The sequence below is a fragment of the Heptranchias perlo genome, chromosome 26 (genome assembly GCF_035084215.1).
Source record: "Heptranchias perlo isolate sHepPer1 chromosome 26, sHepPer1.hap1, whole genome shotgun sequence".
Classification (NCBI taxonomy): domain Eukaryota; kingdom Metazoa; phylum Chordata; class Chondrichthyes; order Hexanchiformes; family Hexanchidae; genus Heptranchias; species Heptranchias perlo.
In genome coordinates this window covers 38,306,235-38,327,124 of record NC_090350.1, presented here as the reverse complement: position 1 = coordinate 38,327,124, position 20,890 = coordinate 38,306,235, and the positions used below count along the sequence as shown (strand labels likewise).

The following is a 20,890-nucleotide window of genomic DNA, read 5'->3' as shown; positions in this document are numbered from 1 at the left end:
AGCCATGTAGAGGTAGAAATAGGCCTGCTTTGGGTGTGGAACGGGCACAGCGCCAACTAATTTAGCAGTGGGAGGGCCTGCGCCCAATCTGCTCAGGTTTTCAGCTCACTGCTAAATTTGTGGGGCCCAATTTTTAGGCGTCCCACGACACCGCCAAAAAGAGGCGTTCGGCCCCTTGAATATATTAATTCGGGGCTTAGCACCTCTTGAAGGGGCCTAACCCGCTCAGGATTCTTCAGCGGCCCCTGCAGCTGCCAACTAAAGGTAAGGTTTATTCAAAAATATGTTTTTTTTTTACAAATACCTTCCTGTGGATCCAGGAGAATCAGGAGACCTCCCCCAACGTTACATTCATCGCGATCGGCCCCCTCCCCCTTCCCCCAACCCCGCCATTGTAGCCCGCTCCAAACCCCCTGCGGGCAAGGCAAGTGTGGCCGACGTTCGTGACCCGCAATGCACGAGCTGCCACTGTAGGCGCTACAGGCTCCGGCAACTCGCGCATAAAATGCTAATGAGGCCCAATTTCAGGCTCAGAAACAGGCCCAGATGAGATTCTACCCGGTTAGGTTTAATTTCTATTCTACGCTAGTTGGTCACAGCAGAGGCAGTGGTGAAGGTGCTGCAATTGGCCTCAGCGCCCCCCCCCCCCCCTTGTAGGGAGGGGTGAAAAATTGGGCCCGGTCACCCACTCCCTTCTGGAAAGTGCCTGTGCTCAGATATCAAGTGAGGACAGGTTTGGGCTTAGTGTGATGCCCCCCACGACAAAATAGCCTGACCGGCTGGGCTCACGCATTAAGAACGGCTACTTGGGTGAGGCACCCGGAGGACGCCCGAGATCTGTGGGACCGCCTACATGAGCAAGGCTCGTCACCTCGATTTCAGGTGGGGTGTTGACATGGTTTAATCCACACTGAGTCTCTTCTCTTCCTCTCCCCATGTGGATCAGTCGGTAGCTGTGTGAGTGCTGCCTGAGGTAACTCGACCTCCTGATACATTTTGTTTTTCTGTTTTTCTCCGCCTGCCTCTTCCCTCCTCCCCCCCCCCCCCCCCCGGGGGATGTGTTTGATGCGTGCCTGGCCACATGACTCATGCCTAAAAAATAGCACAGAGACAGTTTTTGAAAGCAGCTTTGTACAGTCAGGCTTTTACCCACCCTCGCCCTGCCCCTCCCGGCCGGCTGGTAAAACCCATCAATTTATAGAGTGGGTGGTTTCTCTCCCTGGCCCCTGCCTGAGGCTGAACCTGACTGTTCGCAGCCTCAGCGTCCTATTTGATTCCGAGATGAGCTTCTGACCCCATATCCTCTCCATCACCTGGACCGCCTACTTCTACCTCTGTAACATCACCCGCCTCCGCCCCTGCCTCTGCTCATCTCCTGCTGAAACACTCGTCCATGCCTTTGTTACCTCTAAATTCAACTATTCCAATGCTCTCCTGGCCGGCCTCCCACCTTCCACCCTCCATAAACTTGAGCTCATCCAAAACTCCGCTGCCTGTATCCTAACTCGCACCAAGTCCCGTTCACCCAACACCCCTGTGTTCGCTGACCGACATTGGCTCCCAGTCCGGCAACGCCTCGATATTTAAAAAAAATTCTCATCCTTGTTTTCAAATCCCTCCACGGCCTCACCCGCTACCACATGGAGTAGTTGAGGGCATAGATTTAAGGTGATCGGCAAAAGAACCAAAGGTGACGTGAGGAAAAACTTTTTTACACAGCGAGTGGTTAGGATCTGGAATGCACTGCCCGAGGGGGTGGTGGAGGCAGATTCAATCATGGCCTTCAAAAGGGAATTGGATAAGTACTTGAAACGAAAAAATGTGCAGGGCTACAGGGATAGGGCGGGGGAGTGGGACTAGCTGGATTGCTCTTGCGTAGAGCCGGGCGCGGACTCGATGGGCCAAATGGCCTCCTTCCGTGCTGTAACCTTCAATGATTCTATGAGTTGTAGGAAAGATAGGTACAGATTTGTCTGCCCAATTCCCAAGTATATTCAAATGCCTCTCTGTTCAACTTTAGAGTCTACCCTCTTTGATAGCTTTGTATCATCTGTAGACTTAGCCTCTGTGCTTGTGACTCCTAGCTGCAGGTCATTTATGAAGATATTAAACAAAAGAGGTCCCAAAAAAAAACCCTGTGGGACCCCAGTGATAACAGGCTCAGATTCACATCAGTCTCCACTGTATCCACTGTAGTCACTGTAAAATATGTATCCACTGTAAAATATTTCCATTGATTCCCATTTTTTAATCTTCAGTACCAGAGGAACTGTATCAAAGGTCTAACTGAGATCCAAGTACACCACATCCACGACTGTACCCCAATCAAGCTCCTTTGTCTCACCCTCAGAGAAAACCAATAAGTTCGATTAGCAAGACCTCCCCTTTGTGAACCCATATTGACTATCATGATTTTATTTCTATCCAGATGCTCCACGATCATATCGCTGGTCTGTAGTTCCCCAGGTCACTGTTGCTGCCTTTTAAAAAAAAAATGAGTAACATCTGCCTTTCTCCAGTCCCCAGACACAAACTGTTTTGAGGACATGTCAGATCAAAGCAACTTCCCCCAGGTACTTGACTGGTGACAACATCTGTTTCTGTGTAAATCAAACGGATGCTGTTGACACAGATTATTTGGACCCTGTTTACAGACACATATTCAGGGAATGAGTCAGTGGCCAAGACATAGAAGATACTCCAGGAATAATGAGCCTTGGAGGGGACAGGAAATACTTGAGTCAGACTGTGGCTAGTGAAAAAAACAGCCACGCCATGGATCCTGCAGAGCTCTCTACACATTGCCACAATCAGCCAGAGACCTGAAGTAAAGGCTGGAAGCAGTATGAGCTTCCCTGATGGCTCAGCTGGTTAAGGAAATGTGTATCCGAGCTACGCAGACCAGGAGGGTCCCAGGTTTGGTCCCTGGTTCTTGCCGATTTAGTTGATCTCAGCCACAGTGGTGGTTAAGCCAGGAAAACTGACTTCAGTGCACCTGGGCTAGAGAAAGGAAAAAATTGGCTGGAAGGTGGGATTAGAACGGGCACCTGGTTGTTCTTCGAGCCGGCGCAGACACGATGGGCCGAATGGCCCCCTTCTGTGCTGTGTCTTTTCTATGGTTCTATGGGTTCCAGCTGCTGATCGATATTCAACAACTACTTTTGGAAGAGTGGTCGAGCGTGCCGGGTGGGCGGGTGGGTGGGCGAGCGTGCCGGGCGGGTGGGTGGGCGAGCGTGCCGGGCGGGCGGGCGTGCCGGTCGAGCGTGCCGGGTGGGTGGGTGGGCGAGCGTGCCGGGTGGGTGGGTGGGCGAGCGTGCCAGGTGGGTGGGTGGGCGAGCGTGCCAGGTGGGTGGGTGGGTGAGCGTGCCAGGTGGGTGGGCGTGGCTTTTGGTTGAGACAGGACCAGGTTTGGCTGAGATGCAGCTCATGAACAAATCACCTAATGACTGTCTCTCTCAAGGCTCATGCATCAGTAATGAGCCTTTGGGAAAGGTGCCGATGGAACTGCACCCCAGGAAGCAGTCGACACCTCGCGGGAGGGAGTTAAATTGGTGGGAAAAGAAGGAAGATAAAAAGATTTAAGTGGGAAATGGCAAGCTCAAGCCTGGTATCAGGAAACACTTCTTCGCTCAGAGTAATTATATCTGGAATGATTTTCCAGTTAGGGTAATGGAGTCATTCAAGAGGCATTTTATGCTATGAAAAAGGAATCACAGGTTTCTTTGGAAGAATGAGCTAGAAAGCCAGGTAGCTTCCAACATCTCTACCTTGAGGGGGGAAAGTGCACAAATTAACTTCAGTTGGTACCAAGTGAACCAGCCCTGGTTCTGGGTTTGCAGTATTTGGCTGCAATATGACAACAGCTGGTTGGGTTTCTGAAATGTATATTGTGGAGTGGAGCATCTAACGATGTTCCTGAAGTCACTGATTTATTGTGTCGTGCACAGTTTGGAAATATTTAAAGGACACGGTACGGTATCTGAGTCATTTGTGGCATGACACATGACAATGCAGCAGGTTTGGGAGGAACAGGTGATTTTGGAACCATTGGTTCCCAAAGCTCTCCACCACTGGGGTTTTCCTCGTGTCTGGCTCTGTTGTAGACTAACTGATAGACATTGATTGCTATGATTAGTCAACAACTCCATTACCGTTGTATCTTGTGACTACCGGGATGGTAGAAGGTAAACTAGATGGACCTTGGTCTTTACTTGTCGACCCATTCCTATGCTTCTAAGTGAGGCAGAAAATCAGGATCGTTACAGCCATGCCTAATCCTGTCTTCACCCGATGTCCATGTCTAGACAACCTTCATCAAGGCTCACTGAAGGATCAGGAGTTCCAACCCTGGATGATTTGCATGTAATAAGTTTTTTTTTTAATCCCTTAACCCAAGGACATTGAGATCAACTTTAGTACTTGGCTGAGATCAGGCCTGGGTCTCTGCTGAAGCCGTTGTCTGTTGGCTAGATTCGCGGAGCCCTAGAAATTCCGGAATAAGATAACCTCTCTTCGAGGATCTTTGTTCGCTGTACACCAGAAAAACCCACGCTCGCTCCTTAAGCCAATCAGAATACAAAAGAATGAAAGTTAAACGTTCCCAGCTTAAGCATCGTGTGGGTTAGCTGCAGAGCACGACCCCAACAATTGCCTCAACTCTAGCAGTGTGAAGTCATAGAAACATAGATGAAACATAGAAAATAGGAGCAGGAGTAGGCCATTCGGCCCTTCGAACCTGCTCCGCCATTCAATATGATCATGGCTGATCCTCTATCACAGTACCATATTCCCGCTCTCTCCCCATACCCTTTGATGCCCCTTGATGTCATAAATATAAGATAGTCACCAATCAATCGAACAGGAAATTCAGAAGAAACTTCTTTACCCAAAGAATGCTAAGAATGTGGAACTTGCTACACAAGGAGTTGAGGTGAATAGCATAGATACATTTAGGTGAAGCTAGATAAGTACATGAGGGAGAAAGGAATAGAAGGAAATGCTGATAGGGTGAGATGAAGAGGGGTGGGAGGAAGCTTATGTGGAGCACAATGGACAGCACCCTTTAAGTGAGGACAGAATCGGATTTGGCTCTGATACCGACCATTCTCTAAGCTCACACGTGAAGCATGGCCATCTGGATGAAGTAGCAGATGTCCGTTGGCACCTGTGGACACATCATAGGGCTCAGAAGGAGGCCATTCAGCCCATTGTGCCTGTGCCGGCTCTTTGAAAGAGTTATTCAATTAGTCCCACTCCATCACTCTTTCCCCGTGGCTCTGCAAATTTTTTCTTTTATAAGTATTTATTCAATTCCCTTTTGAAAGTTACTATTGAATCTGCTTCCACCACCCTTTCAGGCAGTGCATTCCAGATCAGAACAACTCACTGCTTAATTTTTTTTTTCCTCATCTCCCCTCTGGTCCTTTTTCCAATTATCTTAAATCTGTGTCCTCTGGTTACTGACCCTCTGGCCAGTGGAAACAGTTTTTCCCTATTTACTCTATCAAAACCCTTCATATTTTTGAACTCCTCTATTAAATTTCCCCTTAACCTTCTCTGCTCTAAGGAGAACAAAACCAATTTCTCCAGTCTCTCCACCTAACTGAAGTCCCTCATCCCTGGTACCATTCGAATAGATCTGCTCTGCACCCTCCCCAAGGCTCAAGAGGCCAGAATTGGAGGAGCGCAGAGATCTGAGGGTTGTAGGGCTGGAGGAGAGATTGAGAAATCACGCTTTACGTTCAATTCTGATTTTAAAACCAGCCTGAGGGTGCCACGCAATTTACTGCAATCTCTTGCAAACACAACACCAGAAATTTTAAAGTGTGTCTGTGTTATTGTGGGTTTTACATGTGGATAGATGAGCCGGCACTGGCTCATGCTGCTTTGCAATCAATACAGAGATTGCTGGAAACATACAGCAGGTTAGACGACATCTGAACAGAGAAAAGGCAGGTTAACATTTCACCTGGAATCCCACGTCACAGCATTTTCAGTTTTGTTCCGTTTCAGCATACACTGCTCAGCCCCACCCGCTAAGGGTTAGCTATTCAGTATTGTCAGTCTCTGGTTCATAGAATGGTTACAGCACGGAAGGAGGCCATTCAGCCCATCAAGTCCACGCCGGCTCTATCCAAGAACAATCCAGCTAGTCTCACTCCCACGCCCTATCCCCATAGCCCTGCAAATTTTTTTCTTTCAAGTACTTATCCAGTTCCCTTTTGAAGGCCATGATTGAATCTGCCTCCACCACCCCCTTGGCAGTGCATTCCAGATCCTAATCACTCGCTGTGTTAAAAAAAAATGTTTCTCCTCATGTCACCTTTGTTTCTTTTGCCAATCACCTTAAATCTATGTCCTCTAGTTCTTGACCCTTCTGCCAATGGGAACAGTTTCTCTGTATCTCTGTATCATGATTTTAAATACTTCTATCAAATCTCCTTGCAACCATCTATGTTCCAAGGAGAACAACCCCAGCTTCTCCAGTCTACCCATGTAACTAAAGTCCCTCATCCCTGGAATCATTCTAGTAAATCTCTTCTGCACCCTCTCTAAGGCCTTCACATCTTTCCTAAAGTGCGATGCCCAGAATTGGACACAATACTCCAGTTGTGATCGAACCAATATTTTATAAAGGTTCATCATGACTTCCATACTTTTGTACTCTATGCCTCTATTTATAAAGCCCAGGGGCCCGTATGCTCTTTTAACCACTTTTTCAACCTGCCCTGCCACCTTCAACAATTGGTGCACATATACCCCCCGATCTCTCTCTGTTCCTGTACCCCTTTTAGAGTTATGCCCTCTAGTTTATATTGCCTCTCCTCATTCTTCCTATCGAAATATATCACTTCGTATTTTTCTGTGTTAATTTTCATCTGCCACGTGTCCGCCCATGCCACCAGCCTGTCTATATCCTCTTGAAGTCTATCACTATCCTCCTCACTGTTCACTACCCTTCCAAGTTTTGTGTCATCTGCAAATTTTGAAATTGTGCCCTGTACACCCAAGTCTAAGTCATTAATATATATCAAGAAAAGCAGTGGTCCTAGTACCGACCCCTGGGGAACACCACTGTATATCTCCCTCCAGTCCGAAAAACAACAGTTCACCACGACTCTCTGTTTCCTGTCACTTAGCCAATTCTGCATCCATGTTGCTACTGTCCTCTTTATTCCATGGACTGCAATCTTGATGATAAGCCTAATGTGCGGCACTTTATCAAACGCCTTTTGAAAGTCGATGTACACCACATCAAATGTACTGCCCTTATCTACCCTCTCTGTTACCTCATCAAAAAACCCTATCAGGTTAGTTAAACACGATTTGCCTTTAACAAATCCATGCTGGCTTTCCCTAATCAATCCACACTCATCCAAGTGACCGTTAATTCTGTCCCTTATTCCTTGAACAAGGGTGTAACATTTGCAATTCTCCAGTCCTCTGGTACCACCCCCGTATCTACAGATGTTTGGAAGATTCTGGCCAGTACCTCCGAAATTTCCACCCTTACTTCCCTCAGCAACCTAGGATGCATCCCATCCAGACCGGGTGACTTATCTACTTTAAGTACAGCTAGCCTTTCAAGTACCTCTTCTTTATCAATTTCTAGCCCATCCAATATCTCAACTATATCTTCCTTTACTGAGACTCTGGCAGCATCATCTTCTTTGGTAAAGACAGATGCAAAGTACTCATTTAGTACCTCAGCCATCCACTCTGCCTCCATGAGTAGATCTCCTTTATGGTCCCTAATCAGCCCCACCCCACCTCTTACTACCCGTTTACTGTTTACAAGCCTGTTACAGACTTTTGGATTCCCTTTTATGTTGGCCGCTAGTCTATTCTCACACTCTGGGCTCGATTTTAGGGTCGGGTTTCCGGCGGGTTACCAGCGGGGTGGCCCCGAAAATCCCGATCTCCGGTCACGTGACCGGATCGCGACGAAATCCCGGCCACTTCCGGGTACCGCGCTGACGTGCGGGGCTGCGCGCGCAAGCCCCGCTGGTGGGAATCCCGCAGGCAATTAAAGCCAGCGGGGTTCCACTTGAGAGTACTTACCTTGCTTGTTGTGGTCAGTTAATGAGCTGAAGCAGCTGTCAAAAGAGGAAGTGTGGGATTTTAGGTTCAAGGCAGTGAGTTTCCCACACTGGGGGAAACAGACTCCCTCCAACCAGGCGTGTTGCAGCCAGCAGCCTGTGGCAGGTGCCAAGGTGCGCTCCACGGGGGAGAGCCCTCACCCACGCAGGAGGCCACCGCGTCACATAGGGCAACCCCTGCCCTCCACCACCCCCCGCCAAGCCAGAGGACAGACCGACACGAAACCGCAGCCCCAGTCCGAGGAACCACACACCTACCCTGCACAACCCCTCAGACCAACACCTGCCAGTTGGGTGGTGTGTGGACACCCTCGGAGGACGAAGAGCATGACCAGCACCAGCAGCCTCGCAGTCCACGCCGTCCGCCGCAGAGACGTGGATCCCCCCAACACGGTGTTGTTGCACGCCCACCTGCACAGCAGGAGGGAGGGCTACCGCAGAGAGAGACGCGTCGCAGAGGGCACTACCCTCGCCACAGGGTCCACAGACCGAGGCGCAGCTCCCCGGACCTCTCCGAGCAGCAGTGCACAGGGAGGCGCAGATTCACTCGACATGTAGTCGTGGAGATCTGCAGCCTCTTTCATGCCGAGCTGCTCCTGGCTGGCCCCAGCACCAACTGCTTACCTGTCGCTGGCAAAGTCACCACTGCCCTCCACAACTTCTCCTCCGCATCCTTCCAGGGTGCAGCCGGCTACACCGCCGATGTCTCTCAGTCGTCTGCGCGGACGAGCCCTGCAAATACACCTGCACCTACTCTGCAGTCACACGATGGGTGGCATCAGTGGTGGGTCCTCATAGTGATACCCAGGAGCGGGCATTATTGGACACAACGGACAGGATTCGCGGAGACATGGCAGTGGTGGTGTCAATATAATGTGTGCTGTTTGTTGCTCTGAAATTCAATATGGGTAACACCCATGACAAACCCTCAGACACCCTTGTGCACCCCCTTCATGCTGACGAGACGTTTGCCTTACGCTGCCTACTGCACATATGTGATGCATGCCCTGTGGCTGCAGCACAGGTGGTGGCAGGTTGAGTGAGGCTGGCCGTGAGGGAGATGCACGAGAGGGTGAGTATGGGATGGAGCCATGAGATTGTATGAGGATTGGGTTGCGTGTTAGTGGCGGGGTGAGTACTCGCGAGGTGAGTAGGTGCAGGTAAGATGAGGACGGGGTGTGAGTGGGTATGAAGGGTGATGTGATAGAATAGTGTGGGCGGTGCCGAAGGAGATGTGGGGTGGGGGCAGTGTTGTGGCAGACGGAGTGCAGGGGAAAGACTTCGTGTTCTCACTGTGGCGGACCTACTGCGGTCATTGCAGCGCCTCCTGCACTGTATGCAGGTGGGCGATATGTTGGTGGCGCAGGTGACCCCCTCTGCCACCTCGAGCCAGGCCTTCTTGGTGGCAGAGGCAGGCCGCTTCCTCCCGCCCGCCGGGGGGAAGATCTGTGTCCTCCCCCTCCTCCTCACCCCATCTGATGATACCTGGGGTGAGGCATCATTAAACTGGGAGCAGCCTTCCCCCTGGGCTGCTCCATGCTGCAATTTGTTCCATTGGTTGCAGCATCTGTCAGTGGAGGACTGCCCCTTTAACTAGAGAGCCTCCAGCTGACAGATCGAACTGCGCATGCGCAGCCCGACCGACGCGCAGGCCAGCGCCGTGGACCCCGGAGGAGCAGGTAATTGATTCCTATTAGTGTGTTGCCTGCTACGATCGCGTGGGCAACCCACTAATTTCGCCGTTCGCGTTTTCGACGCTCCCGGAGGACCACCCGCTGGGAACCCGCAGGCCTGCTAAATTCGAGCCCTCTGTCTTTGTCCCTCTCATTTCCTTTTTCACTTCCCCTCTGAACTTTCTATATTCTGCCTGGTTCTCACCTGTGTTATCAACCTGTCATCTGTCATACATCCTTTTTTTTCCGTTTCATCTTACTCACTATCTCTTTTGTCATCCAGGGAGCTCTGGCTTTAGTTGCCCTACCTTTCTGCCTCGTGGGAATGTGCCTAGACTGTACCCAAACCATCTCCTCTTTAAAGGCCGCCCACTGTTCAATTACAGTTTTGCCTGCCAATCTTTGATTCCAATTTACCCGGGCCAGATCTGTTCTCATCCCATTGAAATTGGCCCTCCTCCAATTGAGTATTTTCACTTTAGAATGGTCCACGTCCTTTTCCATAGCTATTGTAAACCTTATGATACTATGAGCGCTGCTCCCTAAATGCTCCCCCACTGATGTTTGCTCCACTTGGCCCACCTCATTCCCTAGAACCAAGTCCAGCAATGCCTCCTTCCTCGTTGGGCCGAAAACATACTGATTAAGAAAGTTATCCTGAACACATTTCAAAAATTCCTCCCCCTCTTTGCCCCTTATATTTTTGTTATCCCAGTCTATATTAGGATAGTTGAAGTCCCCAGTTATCACTACTCTATGGTTCTTGCACCTCTCTGTAAATTCCCTGCAACTTTGCTCCTCTATATCCTTCCCGTTAGTTGGTGGCCTACAGAATACACCCAGTAGTGTAATGGCACTATGGTTATGCAAACTGTATTTACCTATAGATGTTGACGTGTAAATGGAGTATTTTTCCTCTGCTTCTGCTTCTGCCAAACTACAGTTCAATGAGAAGAGGAATACTTGCATTTCTGTAGCACCTTACCATGCGAAAGAAAGAAGGAAAATAAGAAAGAATTTATATAGTGCCTTTCACCACCTCAGGATGTCCCAAAGCACTTTACAGCCAATGAAGTACTTTTGAAGTGTAGTCACTGTTGTAATGTAGGAAACACGGCAAACAATTTGCGCACAGCAAGATCCCACAAGCAGCAATGAAACAAATGACCAGATAATCTATTTTTGGTGGTGTTGGCTGAGGGATAAATGTTGGCCAGGACACCGGGAGAGCTCCCCTGACCTTCTTCAAATAGTGGCATAGGGTCTTTACAATCCACCTGAACCACTAGAATGGGCTGAGAGGGTCGCAGTGTATCAGCTCAAGGATGGCGCCTTGAGCAATGCAGCACTGTCTGCACCAGAGGGTCAGCCTACATTACGTGGACAAGTGCTGGAGTGATACCAACTGAGCCAAGCTGACATGGGCAGTAATGCACTTTGGTACCTCACCCTGGTGAGCCGAGACAGTAATCGTCAGAAAGATATTCAACCACTCAGACCATCACAGTTGATCCTAACTTTCTCCTCACCGAAGATCCACATACACATCTCTTGCAGGGTAACTGATAGCGAGCCAAACCATGTCTGATTTTTATTTTTCCCATTCCGTAAATCAGGGTGTGTAAATGGAGTATTTATTTCCTGCTTTCTTATTTTGTCCCCTCCATCCCCTAAAGTACAGTTCAATGAAAACAGAAGAGGAATACTATCACATGCCAGAGACTGACTAATGCGACTTCGATCACAGATCAAACCTGGGATCGGCAGGGCTCAGTGTTGTGGGGATTGTTTACGCAAAACACAAAGCAGTAATCTTGATCGTGACCATTGACAGCGGACTCTTGATATCAAACCACATCTACATTTTCAGCAGGGATAGGAAGAGGAATTCGGGAATGAGCAAGAGGCCAAAAATTGGAGGAGTGCCAAGATCTCGGAGGGTTGTAGGGCTGGAGGAGGTTACAGAGATAGGGAAGGGGTGAGGCCATGGCGGGATTTGAAAACAAGGATGAAAATTTTAAAATCGAGGCGTTTCCGGACCAGGAGGCAATGTAGTCAGCGAGCACAGGGGGTGATGGGTGAACGGGGCTTGGTGCGAATTAGGATACGGGCAGCAGAGTTTTGGATGAGCTCATGTTTGTGGAGGGTGGAAGATGCGAGGCCGGCCAGTAGAGCATTGGAATAGTCGAGGTTGGAGATAACAATTATAGGCAGGGTATTCAACTGTGGAGGGCATCACAGCCCAACCTGTGTTCACCGGATGATCAAACGTCTGAGCTTTGCTGCAGGGTCACTGGACAGTAATTAGAAGTGGCCGATTTTCTCCGTTTCCCTCAGGGATATGGAGGCCAATTTTTGCACCATTCCTGTGTCTTCCCACACTGGGTATGTGTAAATAACCCCCACAGCTAAGTGAGACTTTGTGTACGTTTTCTCCTTCAGTGATCTCTTTTGAGTTAGGCTCGTATTCCCTTGAGTATAGAGGATTAAGGGGTGATCTAATTGAGGTGTTTAAGATGATTAAAGGAGTTGATAGGGTAGATGGAGAGAAACTATTTCCTCTGGTGGGAGAGTCCAGAACAAGGGGGCAGAACCTTAAAATTAGAGCTCGGCCGTTCGGGGACGATGTCAGGAAGCATTTCTTCGCACAAAAGGTAGTGGAAATCTGGAACACTCTTCTCTTCCCCCCCCCCCCCCCCCAAAAAAAAAGCTGTTGAGGCTGGGGGTCAATTGAAAATTTCAAAACTGAGATCAACAGATATTTTAGCAAGGGTATTAAGGGTTACGGAACAAAGGTGGGTCGATGGAGTTAGATACAAATCAGCCGTGATCTAACTGAATGGCGGAATAGGCTTGAGGGGCTGAATGGCCTACTCCTGTCACCATGTTCCGATCAAAAGTGATTTTCACTCAGACAGCACCACACTGGGGTTTTAATTATGTTAAAAGTGTTTTTCACATTTATTCGCTTTCTTTCTTATTGGAAAAAAATGCCACATTTCAAACACAGAATGAGATTGAGTGCACTGAAAACAAAGATTGTTATGAAGTCTTAATATTCCTTTTCAGCAGCCTTCGAAGGACTTGATGCTTTACATTCAGTGTAAAAAAAAATTCTGTGATTTATGGACTTTTACAATCCTAAAAACCTTAAATAACATTTTAAATAAATATTTTGAAGCATTTGTACAGGAATGTGTTTCACCGCAGTACGGCCTCCGATCCAGTCCCATGGGTACCAGCAGCTCTACTGTACCTTGGCCGAGTAACCATCACTTTTTTTTTTTGCTTAGACTGAAAGAAGAAAGAGCTTGCATTTATATAGCACCTTTCACATCCTCAGGAAGTCCCAAAGCGCTTCACAGCCAATGAAGTACTTTTTTTTTGAAGTGTAGTCACTCTTGTAACGTATGGCTGAGAGGGTCCGCAGACTATTTGACTGTAGGAGCCGACAGCTGAGCCCAATCCAAAATATATCCGCACGCACATGCACTGGATAATCATCAGAATTGGGCCTTCACCCCTCCCGCCTCCTTTTGCCAGCTCAGGAGACTTAAACCAATCATAGCTCCCAGTGCCACCCCACCTAAGTGGGCTATTTGTGCTGCAAAATCAGACAGTTTCACATCGGGATTGGCATTGGTTGCTCGAGACCCACACTGCAGGCATAGACCCCTTTGGAGCTTCACCCACCTTTCCCCCCAAAGGCCCATATAGAAGCAGCTCGATAAATTAATTGGGGATTGAACCCGGAACGGTTCTGGCCGGTGTGCCTCAGTGCCTCCATAGTAACAGTGACTGCACTTCAAAGAAGCTCATTGTCCGGGAAGCATTTGGAACATCCTGAGGAATATGATAAAGGCCCTCGATAAACGCAGGAGCTTTCTTTGCCATGCCACAGAGTGCGGTTACTCACTGCGCCATAAGGGAGATGCTGGTAGTTCGGAGTTTCTTTAAATAAACACTCCTGTGGTGTAAGAGTACGATCTTAACAGTGACAGAGGCTGGTTTTCTCATGACAGGAGGCAGCCTTATCAATAATCAATAAAAAATAAATTCAAGTCAGGGAACCCTATTGTTTAGCTGTAAAACAGAGGTGTCAATCAGAACAGGTTCGTGGGCAAAAAGCAAACCCCTCTCAGCCCAACACTGGGTTACGTTCAGTACCATTGTCTGAACCTTTAGACCTTGGACCTAGCCTGGATTTTCTATTCGCCATTATTTTAAATGTGGATATTAATACCGTGACACCGATCGGCAAATCCAGGCTACACCCTTTTTGTAAAAGGTTAATCAGATCTCAAGTGAGGCGCGTCAACATTTAGCCTGAACTTGCCTGAAATCTGAGCCCTGAAGAGTTTTCATCCACGTTACTGAATCTTTTTTCTCCTGTGTGTATATAAACTTCTCCTCCCACCTCCCCTGCCAATTTTCTTCCCTCCTCCCCCAAAGGTTTCGACTCTTCGCTGGGGAACGGGGGTTCACACAGATGTTGGGTGCTCTCTGGTACCTTGCTCAAGTGATCTTCCCCTCGCCTCCCCCTCCCCCTCGCCCCCCTCCCCCTCGCCCCCCCTCCCCCTCCCCCTCCAACAACCTGCTGCCATTGGTGAGCCTCGGCACGAGCGTCAGCAAGATATCCAGCTGCCACCACTGCCCATCCTGTTGCCCTGCTCACCCAGTGCCCACTTTCACATGATAACAGTCAGCAGTGTGAACCCCCCCGACTCCCCCCAACCCATCTCCAATCCAGAGGTGAGAACCAGCCAATGTCGTGCAGACCAGAAATTGAATCATTGCGACTGAGAGCTCAGTTTCACACTGCCTTTACTCACTGAACTGTGTCTGGGAGACAGCAAGGCGGGGGTTAAATACCTCAACGCTTGGAAGAAAACCAGTCAGGACAGTTTGAAGTTTGAACATCAGTCCAACCAAATGCGAAACTGTGCATTTCTACATCTACTCGTACCTCGCTAATAAACTTGGGGGCCTCCCCCCCCCCACATCGATAAATATCATTTCACCAACTCCTCCCCCCAACACACGAGAACAAACAGTAATCTTTTGCTTCTCTCCCTCACGAGAAAACATTCTGTAAATGGATGAAAACTCTACCAGGAACAGTAAGTCTGCTCCCAGGGCCCACCCTCACACAGGGAGGGTTACACTCTCACACTTTCATGACCAACACCAATAAGCCAGCCCACCTCGGACCACCCCACATGCAAATGAAAAAATGTTGAAGGATAGGAGATTGTGCGAATGGGAAGTGTACGCTGGCAAAAAGAGCCAGAGGCGAGACGAGGAAACATTTTTTAATGCAGCGAGTTGTTATCAACTGGAATTTGCTGCCTGAAAGGGTGGTGGAAGCAGATTCAATAATAACTATCAAAAGGGAATTGGATAAATACTTGAAGGTAAAAAATTTGCAGGGCTATGGGGAAAGAGCAGGGGAATGGGACTAATTAGACAGCTCTTTCAAAGAGAGCCGGCACAGGCACGATGGGCCGAATGACCTCGTTCTGTACTCTACCTACTATGATACCTGGAAAAGAACAGGCTGATCCGCAGAAGCCGAGAGAGTATTCAGAGGGTCAGTATAGGGTGAACGTTGACCCTGCACTAGACTCCCCCACCCGCCCATTCACCGATCTTTCATAACGACGTCCAATCTGGGGAGATACAGATAATTACTGAGGTGATCTATTTTTGCAACACCATCCTGCCCAAACTCAGGAACCTTAACGGTTCATGCATACACAATACAGCAGCTTCCAGTACTTGTGCCTTTTTTCAAAAAAACAGGAGCTGTTAACTCATCAGATTGCTTTGGTCACACAATCTGAAGAGCATTTAAAGTTAAATCCTTCTTTTCATAGCAGACAATGCTTTGATCCAATCTCTTGCAAGTCTCATTGTTTCTTAAAGAAGACCTCCAGCCCTGTGTCTTTAATGCGATTTTCTTTCTCCCTGATTTATTTTCTTCTCTCACGAGGTAAGTCGTCGTTGATGAAACAGGAGCTCCCTCTTCTCTGCTCCCGACTTGCTCCAGGGCCCTCTACAGCAGGACGCACCGACAGTTCGAGCATCCCACCTCTGACTTCTTCAAAGTAGCCCTGGTGGCTGTTTCGAAGACCTCCCAGACGCCTTCTTTCGTCTTGGCGGAGCACTCTAGGTAATCGTAGGCCCCGATCCTCTCCGCCATGGCCCGGCCCTCCTCCCACTTCACCGGCTCCCTCTTGGTCCTCGCCAGCTCCTTGCGTGCCCGCTCGTCGCTCCGCAGGTCCTTCTTGTTGCCCACCAGCACCACGGGTACTCCGGGGCAGAAGTGCCTGACCTCGGGCATCCACTTGTCCGGAATGTTCCTCAGGGAGTCGGGGCTGTCCACCGAGAAGCAGATCAGGATGACGTCGGTGTCGGGGTAGGAGAGGGGGCGCAGGCGGTCGTAATCCTCTTGCCCGGCCGTGTCCCAGAGCGCCAGCTCCACCTGCTTCTCGTCCACCTCGATGTCGGCCACGTAGGTCTCAAAGACGGTGGGGACGTAGTCTTCAGGGAACTCGTCCTTGCTCAACACAAACAACAGGCTCGTCTTCCCACAGGCTCCATCACCGACGACCACCAGCTTCCTCCTTAAAGTGGCCATGCCTTCTTCCCAGATTTGTGCTGTGATTCCTACAGCTCTGCTCTGTGTTGTTCTGTTTGTTGATTGACCCGATTCCACTGCCAGTCTCGACAGTGAGTGGGAACGAACAGGACAGCCTTTATGAATCAGCACAAGGCTGGACAGGCCAATCAGGTTTTTCTGGTTCTCTGACTCAACCCTCTGAGCCGAGTGATTGGCCTCCTTCCAGTAGTTGATTGACAGCGGCTAAAACCCTCCCCCTTCCCCTCACACACAGAGCCCAGCAGCTGGATTTTAAAATGACTGGGTTTCATTTTTTCTGAGCTAATTCATAGAATGGGACAGCACAGAAGGAGTCCATTCGGCCCATCGTGCCTGTGCCGGCTCTTTGAAAGAGCTATCCAATTCGTCCCACTCTTTCCCCAGAGCCCTGCAAATGTTTTTCCTTTTGTAAGTATTTATCTAATTCCCTTTTGAAAGTTACTATTGAATCTGCTTCCACCGCCCTTTCAGGCAGCGCGTTCCAGATCGTAACAACTCGCTGCGTTAAAAACATTTCGCCTCATCTCCCCCCTCTGGTTCTTTTGCTAATTATTTTAACTCTGCGTCCTCTGGTGACCGACCCTCATGCCAGTGGAAACAGTTCCTCATTTACTCTATCAAAGCCCATTCATAATTCCCTTCCCCGCCCGCCCCCCTCCTTTGCTGAAGGCACTGATTCTTGGGTTACCGCCATGGTTGCTGTCCGGTTCCTCATCCATGTGCCCAGGCAGTGACTATTCAGCAGAGCTGTTCAACTGTGAGGGGCAGCACAATCGACCCCAACTCCGCTCCGACCTGATGACCAGGCACACAGGTGTTTTCTGGGAGCAGACGCTCGACAGGGATGAAGACCCGGGGGCAGGCTGGGCACTGGGGTGAGTTGTAGCACCGTAAAACCCAGCAAGTCCTGGAGCTTGAACCCTGGCCTGTCCTGCCCCAGTTACAGACTCAGTGAGGCATCGAAGGGAAAATATTTGCGCTTCCCGGCCCGGCCCTGATTTCCTATCCAAACACACGGTCAGGGCCGCAGCACGTAGACTACGATTCAACTGTGTCCACAGCAGCAGAGAAGAAAAAATATTGACTGATAAACTGGAGAATACAAGTCAGATACCAACACTGGCGAGGTGCCAACCTCTCAATAGTCTGACGGGCATCACACACAGCACATGGTTTTCTGGTTGACAGACAGGGTGGAGACATAAAAAGAACGAACTTGCATTTATAAATAGTGCTCAGGATGTCCTAAAGCGTTTTACAGCCGATAAAGTTATTTTTTTATTCGTTCATGGGATGTGGGCGTCGCTGGCGAGGCCGGCATTTATTGCCCATCCCTAATTGCCCTTGAGAAGGTGGCGGTGAGCCGCTTTCTTGAACCGCTGCAATCCGTGTGGTGAAGGTTCTCCCATAGTGCTGTTAGGAAGGGAGTTCCAGGATTTTGACCCAGCGACAATGAAGGAACGGCGATATATTTCCAAGTCGGGATGGTGTGTGACTTGGAGGGGAACGTGAAGGTGGTGTTGTTCCCATGTGCCTACTGCCCTTGTCCTTCTAGGTGGTAGAGGTCGCGGGTTTGGGAGGTGCTGTCGAAGAAGCCTTGGTGAGTTGCTGCAGTGCATCCTGTGATTGGCACACACTGCAGCCACTGTGCGCCGGTGGTGAAGGGAGTGAATGTTTAGGGTGGTGGATGTGGTGCCAATCAAGCGGGCTGCTTTGTCCTGGATGGTGTCGAGCTTCTTGACTGTTGTTGGAGCTGCACTCATCCAGGCAAGTGGAGAGTATTCCATCACACTCCTGACTTGTGCCTTGTAGATGGTGGAAGGGCTTTGGGGAGTCAGGAGGTGAGTCACTCACCGCAGAATACCCAGCCTCTGACCTGCTCTTGTAGCCACAGTATTTATATGGCTGGTCCAGTTAAGTTTCTGGTCAACGGTGACCCCCAGGATGTTGACGGTGGGGGATTCGGCAATGGTAATGCCATTGAATGTCAAGGGGAGGTGGTTAGACTCTCTCTTGTTGGAGGTGGTCATTGCCTGGCACTTGTCTGGCACGAATGTTACTTGCCACTTATCAGCCCAATCCTGGATATTGTCCAGGTCTTGCTGCATGCGGGCACGGACTGCTTCATTATCTGAGATGTGGAGATCAGGTTACAAAGCCAGAGAGAGAAAGAGACCTGAAAGGCAGAGAGAGAGAGAGAGAGAGAATGTCCAGTTGTATTAAAAACAGATAACTTTCTTTTCCCCCTGCTTACGTGTAGCGTGACATGAACCCAAGATCCCGGTTGAGGCCGTCCTCATGGGTGCGGAACTTGGCTATCAATTTCTGCTCGACGATTTTGCGTTGTCGTGTGTCTCAAAGGCCGCCTTGGAGAACGCTTACCCGAAGGTCGGTGGCTGAATGTCCTTGACTGCTAAAGTGTTCCCCGACTGGGAGGGAACCCTCCTGTTTGGCGATTGTTGCGCGGTGTCCGTTCATCTGTTGTCGCAGTGTCTGCATGGTCTCGCCAATGTACCATGCTCCGGGGCATCCTTTCCTGCAACGTATGAGGTAGACAACGTTGGCCGAGTCACAGGAGTATGAACCATGTATCTGAGGGGTTTCGAATGGAATTGAACACTGTGCAATCATCAGGGAAAATCCCCATTTCTGACCTTATGATGGAGGGAAGGTCATTGATGAAGCAGCTGAAGGTGGTTGGGCCTAGGACACTGCCCTGAGGAACTCCAGTGTCGTCACTGTTGTAATGTAGGAAACGCAGCAGCCAATTTGTGCACAGCATGATCCCACAAACAGCCATGTGATAATGACCAGATAATCTGTTTTTTTAGTGATGTTGGTTGAGGGATAAATACTGGCCAGGACATTGGGGAGAACTCCCCTGCTCTTCTTCGAAATAGTGTCATGAGATCTTTTAGGTCCACCTGAGAGGGCGGATGGGGCCTCGGTTTACCATCTCATCTGAAGGATGGCACCTCTGACAGTGCAGCTCTCCCTCAGTAGCGCACTGGAGTGTCAGCCTCGATTATGTGCTCGGAGTCCCTGGAGTGGGACTTGAACCGTATGATACAGAGGGGAGAGTGCTACCCGCTGGGCCAAGGCTAACACCCATTATGGAATATAGGCACAGCACACCTGAGGAATAAGCAGTCAGGAGGAGAATGGGGTCAGTGTTGGGATGGTGCTTGTAGTGCAAAGGCTGGCTGATGGAGGGGCTCACACAGGGTACAATGGTAGATCTGTGCTGCGTTTTAAAATGCTGGAAACACTCAGCAGGTCAGGCAGCATCTGTGGAGAGAGAGAATCAGAGTTAACATTTCAGGCTGACGACCCTTCATCAGAACCGGATGTGTTTGCGAATGTCTGCGGAGCGAGGACAGGATAAGGCCCATCACAGTCGAATAGTCAGCTGGTACTGACTGCCGAAGCCAACACAACTCATTTAGGTGAGGTGCCGCTTATTTCCTGGAGAAGAAGTGCAATGGGACAATTAGAAAGAAACTCCGACAACATTCATTCGTTTGACAAGCACGTTCTCAACATCGCTGAACTGTCAGCTCAATTCACTTGGTCGCATTCTTACCTTGGGGTATGGGTACAAGCTCCAGTCATGAGCTTCAGCACATAGGAACAGGAGGAGGCCATTCAGCCCCTCGAGCCTATTCCGCCATTCAATTCGATCGCGGCTGATCTGTATCTTAACTCCATCTACCCACCTTGGTTCAATAACCCTTAATACCCTTTGCCTAACAAAAATCTTTCAATCTGAGTTTTGAAATTTTCAATTGACCCCCAGCCTCAACAGCTTTTTGGGGGAGAGAGTTCCAGATTTCCACTCCCCTTTGTGTGAAGAAGTGCTTCCTGACATCACCCATGAACGGCCTGGCTCTAATTTTAAGGTTATGCCCCCTTGTTCTGGACTCTCCCACCAGAGGAAATAGTTTCTCTCTATCTAGCCTTTAATCATCTTAAATACTTCAATTAGATCACCCCTTCACTGCAGTGTTACACTGAGGCAGTGCTGCATGGTGGGAAGTGTGGTCTTTCTGATGAGAAGTTAAAGTTAAATCCTCATCCTTGTTTTCAAATCCCTCCATGGGCTCCCTATCTGTGCAACCTCCTCCAGCCCTACAACCCTCTGAGATCTCTGCGTTCCTCTAATTCTTGGCTCTTGCGGGTCCCCGATTTTAATCGCTCCGCCATTGGCGGCCGTACCTTCAGCTGCCTTGGCCCTAAGTTCTGGAATTCCCTCCCTAAATCTCTCCGCCTCTCTCTCCTCCTTTTAAGACGCTCCTTAAAACCGACCTCTTTGACCACGGTTTTGGTCACCTGTCCTAATGTCTCCTTACGTGGCTCGGTGTCAAATTGTGTTTGATAATCGCTCCTGTGAAGCGCCTTGGGACATTTTACTATGTTAAAGGCGCTATATAAATGCAAGTTGTTGTTGAGTATCTGAT

The 20,890-nt window shown here is 49.4% G+C and overlaps 1 protein-coding gene across 1 annotated transcript; it reads right to left on the bottom strand.

Annotated features, from left to right (window-relative positions):
* Window positions 1-12,703: 12,703 nt before the first annotated feature.
* Window positions 12,704-16,495, bottom strand: LOC137342710 (rho-related GTP-binding protein RhoB-like). Its single transcript, XM_068006843.1, has one exon. It carries the CDS (start codon window positions 16,410-16,412, stop codon window positions 15,828-15,830), a length of 585 nt encoding a protein of 194 aa, XP_067862944.1. The 5' UTR covers window positions 16,413-16,495; the 3' UTR covers window positions 12,704-15,827.
* Window positions 16,496-20,890: the final 4,395 nt, after the last annotated feature.